Source organism: Hyperolius riggenbachi, chromosome 7, assembly GCF_040937935.1.
Source record: "Hyperolius riggenbachi isolate aHypRig1 chromosome 7, aHypRig1.pri, whole genome shotgun sequence".
Lineage (NCBI taxonomy): Eukaryota > Metazoa > Chordata > Amphibia > Anura > Hyperoliidae > Hyperolius > Hyperolius riggenbachi.
Window position 1 is genome coordinate 236,462,621 of NC_090652.1, and position 12,544 is coordinate 236,475,164.

Consider the following 12,544-nt stretch of genomic DNA (forward strand, 5'->3'; position numbering starts at 1 on the left):
CTCAAGGGACTATTCACAATGCTAGTAAATGCAATGCAAATAATCCTAAATTGGTGCACAATTATGCAAATATTGTTTGGAAATGTATGCGGCTTGAAAAATTACCAATCAAATCCCACCACAGCAGATATTTCATTGGTCCATTTTCAAGCTGCCTATATTTGTAACACAATTTGCATAAACTTGCATCAACTAGAATTATTTGCATCTCATTGGCCATTTCTAGACACGGCACCTTTAAAAATAAATAAATAAAACCATTTTAAATCGGCATAGCACATAGATGACACTGGCATTTAGATGACACTGCACGTGAGGATAGCACCAGGGGGTGGGTACGATGACGCAAGCACAAAGCTTGGCTGTTACACTGGCACAGATTAGCCTGAAGAAGTGGGCACAAGTTCAGGAAACGTGTTGCTAGTGTCTAAATAAAATCCTGTGTGTCATTTTTCTAATTTATTTGGTAGTAACTTAGTTTTATCTTAACTTGGGCGCCTCTTTCCCCACCGCGTTCACATTGCGCAATGTGAGCCTGCATGAGAAAATTTTCCATTAACAGAAAAAGAAAACGTGCAAGCTGCCTTCCCTGCAAAATAGTTTTGAATACAGCCTAAACCTTCAGGCTGCACTGCTTTCTAGGGCAGATGCTTTTTTTTTTTCTTTGCAAGTAATGTTATTGTTAGAGGGAGATGAGGGCAAAATTTTGCTGGATAGAGGCTTTAATAGAGGGTTGTAGTTTATTTGCTACTGAAGTCAAATAAAAGCACACAGTTTTGATAAAGCTGTTTTTTATCTTCCTTTTTTCAATATATAGTGGCGCAACACACAGAGAAAGGCGCAAGTTCCTGCGATCTGCACTGAAGGAGCTTGCTACAGTTCTTTCTGATCAGCCTGGATTACTCGGGCCTAAGGTATGCATTACTTCACAAAAGGCTAAATTATGGTCAAAAATGAAACACTCCAGAAACTCCCATTGCATAGCCGAACCCGATCGGATCTCCTCTACTGTGCAGGCGCAAAGTACTCGCACCTGCGCAGTAGAGCAGATCCAATCGGGTTAGGCTATTTCCGTTTAAACCCGAATGGAGAGCTGCTAGTGCGCCTGCACAGGATTGTTGTAGATAAATATTTACCTTGCCACTGTTCGGGATAGGGGGGGGGTTGGATTGCCGGGACACCGGAGGACGGGGTAAGTCTCTTTAGGATCCAGAGGCTTCCCCCTCCCGAGGTAAGTATCCCCTATGGGTTTTTTTTTTTTCATTACAGGTTTTCTTTAAAGTTAATTTGTTTTGTCTCTGCTCAGCGAAATACTGTTCTGTGTCTGAGTGCTAAAATACATGAACTATTGACTTTTTTTTTAATCCACCCCTGGGCTTAGTAGCCCGGGTATCTGGGGGGGGTTGTATTTTTTTTTTAATCATTTTTCGATTGTTAGGGTGATTTCTATAGGAAATGAGTGCTGTCTAGCACATGTACTCTCCATGCAGAGTCGAGGAGGAATGACGGGGCAGCATGTGAATGTGCAGCTTCCAGCAAAATTTAGCATGCATGAACAAGTGACAACCTAATGGCTGTTGAAGCAGTAGAAATATGAATGACTGTAAACTGGTGGCAAGACTATATCCTATACCACCTTGCCACCTCAGTAGCACAGGCCTTTACAGAAACTGGCTCTGAGTCCTGGTAAGCAATATTAGGATGGACTTCCTGATGTGGACAACTCTAACGTGCCTTCGTCTTTGTCTGCTCCAGGTTCTCTAATCCAGTCGTCCTGGTGATGTCACCAGCTAGTCTTTATAAAAGCTTTCAGTATTAGTAAAACATCTAGGTTGATCTTCCTATAACAATAGCCGTACAATAGCTCCTTCATGTGGAAGGTTCCAGCTTTAGCTAGAAGACTACACAAAGGAGCATAGTCTCCAAAACACATTTCATAAGACCGTATATACTCGCATATAAGCCGACCCCCCAACTTTTCCATAAAAAAACAGGGAAAAATGATTGACCCCCATATAAGCCGGGGGTAGGAAATGCTGGCCGCGTCATCCCCCCAGTGTGTCCGAGTATAGCTAGTATAGTGCCCAGTAAGGGTAGGTAGTGCCCCAGTATAGCTAGTATAGTGCCCAGTTTAGCCAGTATAGTGCCCAGTATAGGTAGGTAGTGCCCCAGTATAGCTAGTATAGTGCCCAGTTTAGCCAGTATAGTGCCCAGTATAGGTAGGTAGTGCCCCAGTATAGCTAGTATAGCGCCCAGTATAGCTAGTATAGTGCCCCAGTATAACTAGTATAGTGCCCAGTATAGGTAGGTAGTGCCCCAGTATAGCTAGTATAGTGCCCCAGTATAGCTAGTATAGTGCCCCAGTATAGCTAGTATAGTGCCCCAGTATAGCTAGTATAGTGCCCAGTTTAGCTAGTAAAGTGCCCAGTTTAGCTAGTATAGTTCCCAGTATAGCTAGTATAAAGCCCCAGTATAGGTAGGTAGTGCCCCAGTATAGCCAGTATAGTGCCCCAGTATAGCTAGTATAGTGCCCAGTATAGCTAGTATAGTGCCCAGTTTAGCTAGTGTAATTCCCAGTATAGCTAGTATAGTGCCCCAGTATAGGTAGGTAGTGCCCCAGTATAGGTAGGTAGTGCCCCAGTATAGGTAGGTAGTGCCCCAGTATAGGTAGGTAGTGCCCCAGTATAGCTAGTATAGTGCCCAGTTTAGCTAGTATAGTGCCCAGTTTAGCTAGTATAGTGCCCAGTTTAGGTAGGTAGTGCCCAGTTTAGCTAGTATAGTGCCCAGTTTAGGTAGGTAGTGCCCCGGTATAGCTAGTATAGTACCCAGTGTAGGTAGGTAGTGGCCAGTATAGTGCCCTGCTCGCCCCCCTCCCGCCGCTGCTGCTGCTATTACCTGCAGCGGCTTCCTCTTCCCCGGCGCTTACTCTTCCCCGCTCTGCGCTCTCATGCCCGTATGAAGAGATCACAGCAGCGCGCTCGGCGGTGCTGCTGTGACGATGCAGGGGGCAGGAAAGAGTGGTTCCCCTGGTAACGGCGATACAGATCGCCGCTACAGGGAGCCGCGCTCTTTCCTGCCCCCTGCATCGTCACAGCAGCAGCGCCGAGCGTGCTGCTGTGATCTCTTCATACGGGCATGAGAGCGCAGAGCGGGGAAGAGGAAGCCGCTGCAGGTAATAGCGGCGGCGGCGGCGGGAGGGGGTAGCGGGGGCCACGGACCACCAGGGAAGACTCGCATACAAGCCGACCCCCCAACTTTTGACCCCCTTTTTGGGGGTCAAAAATTCGGCTTGTATGCGAGTATATACGGTATTTGTACTGTTAATAGTAGATTCAGCTCAATTCTTTTATGAACTTTTTTTTTTTATGGAGTGAAAAATGGGATGTGTTTGGCGGGGTGGACACGTTTGACACGTTTGCAGATTTGGATTTGCATTTTGTATGTTTTTTGCATTTGTGTTCGCATTCTCCATGCATTTTTAATAGGAGAAAAACATTTTTCTAGTTCTATTTTTGCAAAAAGCATGTGAAAACACATGCATTTGTGGCTCTGTAGGAAATCATTGTATGCAAATAGCTTGTAATTCGCATACAGAAAGTGGTTTTTTTTGTGTGCTGCCTATTTATGTGCGATTTCCACTATGCCTCAAAACGCATACAATTCTAAGAAGTGTGCTCCCTGCCTTCGTTTTGCGAGGGTGCAGGTCTGACCAGACGGAAACTAGATCGTCAGAAGCAAGTCCAGTGGGTGCTATGAACCAAGCCTTGTAAACGCATCCAATTCTGATTCGCCAATGATTGGCCAATTTTAGCACCTCCCTCTCACACTAATGCCCATCTCCATTTGGCTATTATTGTCCAAAAGGTTCGTTCTTTCATTTACTCTTATGACCTTAAGGATCAAAATGTATAAACAAGAAATCTATAGCACATATAGTAGTTTAGTTTGATTTCATGAGCCACTTTTGGAACATAAACCCAGATGGACACTAAGAATCATCTACACCTGATTAACAATGCATTACGATCAATTACCGGAATTACAACCAGATATGTAGCACTTCAGGATATCCTGATGGCAGGGCTGTGGAGTCATTACAAAAATCATTCAACTGCAACTCAGTTTCTGAAACCACCAACTCCGACTCCAGGTACTCAATATTTGATGTGTACGTTTTACCAGGTCAGGCATCTCCATCATCAAAAGAAAACTTACCATCTTGCAGGGTATCAGGGGTTATAAAAAGGTGCAGAAGAATTGTTACAGTGCTCCTAAGTCATCAGACCCAAAATGGCTGCCGTGTCAGAGAACTATAGTTACCTGCCTTATGGGGCTCATGAAAATGGTACTCTGGCACTTGTCCTCTTTTTCCTGCATCCCCCACGACGGTTTTTCAAAGCGTGCAAGTAGTTTCTACTATATAAAAGCCAAACCTGTTTTGACGCTATGTGATTGGTTTATACCATTGCGTCACGTTTAGCTTGTCTCAAAGTGAGCTGGACTAAATCCTTTCTTCTTTCTTTGCAGGCACTTTTTGTATTTATGGCGTTGTCATTTGCCCGAGATGAAATTATCTGGTTACTGCGGCATGCAGATAACATTCCAAAGAAGATCGCTGATGATTTTATGGACAAGTAAGTCATATTTTTTAGAATGGTCTTGAAACTGGGCTCAAGGCAAATTGGAGGGTAAAGGGAGGGAGATTATACCTGGAGCTCACGTATGCCACTGACTCCACCTATGCTACTTAAAGTTATATGGGGGAGGGGGGGCTGTGATGAATTATGTACAAGTGGACACTTATTCATAGGATAAGAAGCAGAGTTTCCTGTAGCCTTGTTATTATAGTGGTTTTTAAGTTTCTAGGCAGACTATTGACTCATCATTGTGGTAATGGCTCATTGCTACCCAGTCAGCACTGTTGAGCATGATAGACGACCAAGCTTAGTTGCTTAAATGATTTCCATAAAGTTTCATTGGATTGGACTTAAAATAAAAATATTTGTAATTCATACCCATGAAAGACTTGCCAAAAAACACCTGAAAATTGCTTCATCAGAAGCCGGCTTATTAATCATGAGGTACCCTAAACCAGGATGCAAGCAATCTTTCCCGCACCTGAGATATTTCAGGAGGATTTAGTGGGATTAAACTGCCCTTAAAGAAAACCTGAACTGAAAATTTAAAAGTCAAAATAAGCGTACACAAGTCATACTTACCTCCCGTGTAGTCTTCTCCTCAATCTCTTTCTCCTCTCCTGCGTCCTGTTTGTCCACTGTGATCAAGGGAATTCTCCGTCCTCCATTTTGAAAATGGCCATTACCCCATAACAGCTTTCTGGTCAGCACACTGTTAAACTGTAACATCGTCCGCTTGAGCCATAGGGAAACATGGACATTACTGGGCATATCAGTTGTCCACTCAGCTATAACTGATATATTTCAGTTCTGACAAAATGTTGTCAGAACTGGAAGGGATTGTTGTCAGAAGAAAATGGTGAGCTTCTGAGAGGAACTGATGGCAAGGTAACTATTTCATGTTCATTTGAAGTTACCTCACGTGTTTATTTTAAATAATTTTACTCAGTACAGGTTCTCTTTAATTATTGGCAGGAAAGGGTTTATAACCTTTAACTGACTGCAAACCATATTACCTCACCCTCCGTTTAAACAGATTGATTTGATTTTTTCAGATAATTGGTTAAGTAAATCTGTCTCGCTCAGCCTTCCTGGTTTGTGTGAGTGAACAAAATAAACCATATACAGGAATTCCAATGGCCCATCTTAACACTCTTAACTTATGCTGGGAATACATCATGAGTTTTTTCAGAAGATAGATGGCTCGACAGATAATGTCGACAGGTTCGATCTGATTTCTATTGTTTTTCTGATGGATTTTCTCACAGAAGTGAATGGAAATCGATCAGAAAAAACGATCGGAAAAAGTAAATCTCAAAAAAAGCTAATTGTGTATTCCCAGCATCCGGTTTTGAGTAATCGATACTGGTCTGTGTAAATACTTGACTGTTAAGATTACACTCTGGCTCTATTTTGTAACTTGAGCATTGTTCTAGTTGAAATAAAGCTTTCGTGTAAATTAAACCAGAATGAACGTGAACATGTACTGTGTGTAGATGTTACTCTGATGATTATTGAGTTTCATGTTTGTATGTTGGCTCAGTAGGGCTGAGACCCACTAGGAGCACTTTTGAAGTGTTTGCTGATCACGGGCAGTTGGCAAAGCGCTACAACAGTGGAACCCTATGAGGGCGGTTCCACGAGTACATATTAACCTTCCATGTGTAATTTGGGTGCAGGGAGTAGCCGAAAGAAGACTCTCCCTTTGCGTTGTAATATCAGGGAATATAATATATTCTTCTCATTACCAAATTACTTTCTTTTTATGCATAATTCGGGGTGTGGCTATTGCCAGCACCTGAATTACAGTAATTTTATTGTAATCCGAGCTGTGCCACTACATCCTATGGCCGCATGCAAATCAGGCACTGAGTGGGTGCCCAAATATCCTCATTTGGATTCCACTACAGCGCTGCAATTTCTATTACTTTGCAAATGCGCCGCCTGCAGCCTTTTTAGAGCAGTCACATTGAAGAAATGCAGCTGCAAATTTGTATCCCTGCACCGAAAATCGATCAGTATTTTGTGTAGCAAACTTGCGATTACTAGTTGTAAGTAATGCTTGCAGGTCTCTAAAGACCTCAATAAAACTTGTATTTTTATTCCACACAGGCACATTGCAGAGCTTATATTTTACATGGAAGAACTGCGGGCACATGTGCGGAAATATGGTCCTGTCATGCAGAGATACTATGTACAGTATTTATCTGGCTTTGATGCAGTGGTTCTTAATGAGCTGGTACAGGTAAGACACTATTTGACAAGCATGTGCATCTACACCTGCCTGTGTCTGGCACTAAAATATACACGATTAGGGAGCTGATGAAGCCATGTACTAAATGAAGTTTTGGGCTCCCCCGCAATGGGGTGAGGGGAGGCTCAGACACTTTATGGGACAGGTCACAGGAGAGAGGCAGATACACTGCATACATATGAAATTGCTGCTGGGAGACTTGGGCGCAGGATACAGCCAGTATATGGCTTATCCTGATGCTGCACAAGTCTCGGCGGCGTTGATTACTATTCCACCTCTAGGTCCACGTGGATGGTAGGGAATTTGTTATTTGTTAATACAGCGCTCGAGATACACTTGCCTGAAATGGTCACTATACTTGGCTGGCTAGGGGACAGCAGAATTATATGTGGGATGACAGGTCTACCAAATTTTATTTGGAAAACATTTTGTTCTTTTGCCCTAACTAAAGTTGGTAATAGGGATGCTTAAACTGTTATTTCCAAAAGCTTCCTAAATGTAGCAACGGCTGCTGGCACGCAAATCCTGAAATGTTTTTTCTTTGAGCTGAATATTTGACTAACAGATTAATGACTGCCTTTACACCTTCTTGAGGTGGCGACACACGATACAATAAAATGATCCTATTTTACGTCAATTCGATAAAAACGATCGAAACTCCCAGAAAAACCGTAAGCTTTTTTTATTTTTTTCAATCGACTGAAAAATGCGATCGGATTTCCCGTTTTTAAAATTTGTATCGATCCGGAATGCCAGATATTTGTCTTCAATCCTTCTAAATATTGTATGGTGTGTGTTATTGTCAATGACACATCCTAGCAATTTTGTCAGTTTCCAATCATTTTTTATCATAATTGGGGAAAAATTGAGTGTGAGTGTGAGTGTGAGTGTGTGTGTGTGTGTGTGTGTGTGTGTGTGTGTGTGTGTGTGTGTGTGTGTGTGTGTCTGTGTGTGTCTGTGTCTGTGTCTGTGTCTGTGTCTGTGTCTGTGTCTGTGTCTGTGTCTGTGTGTGTCTGTGTGTGTCTGTGTGTGTCTGTGTCTGTGTCTCTGTGTGTGTCTGTGTCTGTGTCTCTGTGTGTGTCTGTGTCTGTGTCTCTGTGTGTGTCTGTGTCTGTGTCTCTGTGTGTGTCTGTGTCTGTGTCTCTGTGTGTGTGTGTCTGTGTGTGTGTGTGTGTGTGTGTGTGTGTGTGTGTGTGTGTGTGTGTGTGTGTGTGTGTGTGTGACATTGCTTTTTTGAAATGTTACAATCAGTCAGAAAAATTGATTGCAATTCTTAAATTGAACAGATATTTAAAAATTGTACGGTGTGTGGCCACCTTTACTTAGACACATTTTACAGAATGATTTATTTCAAATCTGCTTTACAAATAATAGATTTAATCTAGTAGGTCATGAAAACCAGTTTTAAAAGTTAAAAAAAAAAATGCTCTTTCTGTACACTAGATGGCGATGCAGTTTCAGAATTTTGTATTGGTGTGATTTTAAAAATGTTTTATAGAATGTGCATCCCAACAGATTAAATATTTTGAAAAAAAAACTTTCTGTTCCTAATGAGACAATCAGAAGATAATTTTGACACAATGCAAATATGTTCACTTTTTTAAAAGTAACGCTTGTTTATTTCCTCCATTTCTTAAAGAGACACTGAAGCGAAAAAAAATATATGATATAATGAATTGGTTGTGTACTATAAATTACTAGAAGATTAGCAGCAAAGAAAATATTCTCATATTTTTATTTTCAGGTATATAGTGTTTTTTCTAACATTGCATCATCCTATAATATGTGCAGATTACACAACACTCAGCATTCAAAATGAGTCTTTCAGAGCAGTCTGTGAAGTAATGACCTCTCCTCTAGCAGAGGAAAAGTAAACAGTTCAATTACAGTTGAGATAATAAGTCAGATAACAGCCCTCTCCAGGACTAAGTTAGTCGGAGAGCTTAATAGCTTTTTTGCATAGAGATAACAACTGGAGTTTCTCAACTCTTCCTGTACTGGAAACAATTACACTGATGTATCTGATCTTAATGTTTTTTTTCTTAGCTGTACTACACATACAAATCATATCATCATCATTTTTTTCGCTTCAGTGTCTCTTTAAACATGGTTGGAAAGGTAGACTTTACTTCATGTTCATAGTTTAAATTTGCAGTGGTTTTATTATTTTTTATCCTTTCAGAATCTCTCTGTATGCCCAGAGGATGAATCCATCATCATGTCCTCTTTCGTAAATACAATGACATCTCTGAGTGTAAAACAAGGTAACCTATGAGAATCCTGTGCCATATGAGCTTATTCACAAAGCCAGTTCATATACCTCATACAGCAGGGGGTTGTGGACTGACTGGGTAGAGGGAGTGAGCAGGCCACTGTTGATATCTGAGGAGAGAAGGAGAAACATTAAACTGGTGAAGCGAGTATGTGCCTATAGATTTCTTTTTATTTTGTGCATAATGCATATAAAAACCATGTTCTTGTAATCGGTATCTATCAATTATTTCACACTATCCACTAAGCAAACATTCCTTACCTGAGGGATTTTAGTCCCTGTTTAAATTCTGAAAGCAAATACGCCTAATTTTCCAACCATTTTGGACAACTATATAGGGCATACATGTCATAAAAACTCCTGGAAACAAAGGTGCAGGGGATTTCCAGTAGTAGAATATCGATACATTTACTGAATTCTACTGCTTTCTTTCGCTGATAGTTATAAAAAAAAAAATTGGTAATCTTTACCGATTATTTTACTATAACCTGACCTAACCCTACTCTCACACATAACCCTCCCTTTACCGATGCCTAACTCTCCTAGAGGAACTTAACCTTTACAACTGTAAACAGAAGGTATTAGCTATAATTCAGCTTTGAAGAGAGTCTGAAGCCATTGTAAAATCTATTATTTTTTTTATTTTTATTTTTTTTTTTTACCCTCTATTTAGCTTAAGCAGTTTAGGTAGAGCTGAAACGCTGCATTCCCATGACAGAACGAGCACGCGCCCCAGATCCCGGGGCAAACATCCATGACTTTCAAAGTCGTGGATTTTGCTGCCCGGGGACTCGGGATGCAGAGCTTTGAGCCGCAGCTCTGCCTCTACTGAAGTCAGTCTGTGAGCGGATCTCTGCCTCTTCCCGCCCCTCTCTGTGAAGGAAGACTGAGAGGGGCGGGGAGAGGCAGCGATTGACAACAGTAGAGGCAGAGTTACAGCACTAAGCTCTGCCTCTTTCAGGAAGCGCTGCCTGAATTTTCCCCCGGGGATTTGGGGGGTTAATAAAACCTTGCTCTGTCGTGGGAATGCAGCGTTTCAGCTCTACCTATAATGCTTAAGAGAATTAGAAGGTAAAAAGATGATTTGATTTTGGCTTCAGACTCTCTTTAAGTGAACTGTGGTTTCCCATGTTGCATAACTTCTGAACAGTATGCCCCTAAAAGCCATGCTCACACCCAGAACCACTGGTTCATAGTGAGCCTATAGCTTATACATTTTACAAAGCCACATCAGCTCCTGAATATGCAAAGTATCGCTTTGGGTATTCTGTAGTACTGGTCCAAGCCCCATCACCTAGAGCTGTATTAATCCCTGCCATGCACTGATGAGGAACAGAAAGTTCAAATAGAAAAGTTGACGTGGCTCTTTAAATTTGTATTATAAGCCTTTGGCATGTTACACTGAGAATGAAATGCATGTATGTTGAAAAGGCTACATTATATAGTAGTATTGATCAGGGATTCATTGTAAGCTTTGTGCACATTTAATTGTAAGGTCACTGATACTTTTTTTCTAAGCGCATTATAGAAAAATGTTGAATTACCTAATTACACTACATTCACTGTGTCACACACATAACTGCAGGTGTCCGAACTTCTCTTTGCATGCATTGTCATAAAGGCCCATACTACATGGATTAAAGTCGAAGGACTAGTTTACACTGGGCGATTTTTCAGTGATTTGCTGATCACTGGCGATCAGCAAAATGCTGCTGCTAATGCAAGTCAATGGTAGTGTTCACACTGTAACAATCAACCGTGATTAGCGATTTGCTGATGGTGCAAGCAGCATTTTTGGAGCAATTGCATTTCAACGTTATAGACTCACAACGCAATCACTCCTAAATTGCTTTCCTGTTCAGTGAAAAAACAGCTTTTTGCTGATCATTGGCGATCAGCAAAATGCTACCAAAGTGCCCAGTGTGAACTAGCTCTCACACTGCGCTTAATTTGGCCATGTGTACAGCAGCCCCCAACCAATAGCTTTGTTCTCCCTGCTAGCCCTGCCCACCGCATAAGGTCACATCTGCGCCCCACCTCGCATTGCAACATAACACGTTAGCCTGCAGGCTAATTATGCGTCGCTACAGCCTCAGCCCAGCAATGTCTCCCAGTTATCTCTGTTGGATGACATCCATCTAGTGCGTGTTTGGGGCTTTAGATATTTAGTGTTTTCTAATTGATAAGCACAGTCACTGCTTTCTTTCAAACCTGTCGAAACTCTGGATAGCCAGAAGACATCATTTTGGGTGCAAAATTCCTTACCTTTATTTCATCAGTTCCCTCCAAAACTTCAATCTTTGGTACATGCATCTACTTTGCATTGAAATAAGCATTTGGTCTCAGTTGCCTGCTGAATTCCACTTCGCTTACCCATGAGCTAGCCCTTCTCTTTTATATTGGTGCTTGGTGTGCTGCTTTTTCATATTACGCAATCTATTTTCAGACCTATACTTTTATACTTAGTGTTGACATGATTGTTTGGAGTAATGTTTTCTGGCATAAGTGATTAACGTTGAATGTCACCTTTAATGTTAATTATATTAGAAAATAACACTTTGTGTTTTTCTTTCTAGTTGAAGATGGAGAAGTTTTTGACTTCAGAGGAATGAGGCTGGATTGGTTCAGACTACAGGTAATTATGCTTTCCATGAGAAAATGTATGTGTGCTCAAACACCAAGTTTAACCCTAGCAAGTCTGGCTTTGCAAATCTGGCCTAATTGGCTATTCATGAGGCATTGCTCATGCAAATGCGCATTTGCTTTCGCATGCCAAACTATGCAGGGTCAAAAAAAACAATTCCGCAAAGCGGTCGCCCTGCGGGAATTAGTTCATGCTACATGCCTCCATACAACCGGGGGGACCGCGGGGTCCCAGGCTCTCACTTACAGGTAATTATTAAACTTTATAAAGCGCTCATGTATTGCGCAGTGCTGTACAATATCACACAGACCATTACAGCATTAAACAATGGTACACAAAATAGTGAAACAATGGTACGCAGATTGCCAGGTAGGGAAAAATAAAGCTTACAAGTCACTGAGTCCATATGGTGGCGAAGAGCATACATGGGAAAGAGCACAGATAAGAGACAAATAAGCTTACAGTCTAAGGGATGTAATGTGCATTTGCTGGAATGAACAGGTTTTCTCTGTTTTATTTAGCAAGTTGACCCATCCTCCACCCAGGACGAGATAGAAGTTGGTTTGAACAGGCTGTCCTGCAGCATTAAATGGCATAAACCCCCGTTCACCCTCGGCCATCACGCCTGGCTGATATCTGCCAGGCTTACTTCTTGCCAAGGAGTCAAGGCCACTGTGCGCATTCTATATTGTCGGCAGAAGCAGTCATTGTCAGACAACTCTGCCAAGTTTATTCAG

At 41.7% G+C, this 12,544-nt stretch overlaps 1 protein-coding gene across 7 annotated transcripts in view; it reads left to right on the forward strand.

Moving 5' to 3' along the window:
* The window catches only part of NCKAP1 (NCK associated protein 1), a 204,527-nt gene that overhangs the window by 128,586 nt on the left and 63,397 nt on the right, over positions 1-12,544 (forward strand). For all 7 annotated transcript variants that reach the window (XM_068245407.1, XM_068245405.1, XM_068245404.1 and 4 more), the window contains 5 exons: positions 818-914; positions 4,528-4,634; positions 6,750-6,882; positions 9,074-9,155; positions 11,740-11,798. In XM_068245407.1, coding sequence (XP_068101508.1) covers positions 818-914; positions 4,528-4,634; positions 6,750-6,882; positions 9,074-9,155; positions 11,740-11,798 — 478 coding nt within the window. The remainder of the gene's footprint in view (positions 1-817; positions 915-4,527; positions 4,635-6,749; positions 6,883-9,073; positions 9,156-11,739; positions 11,799-12,544) is intronic.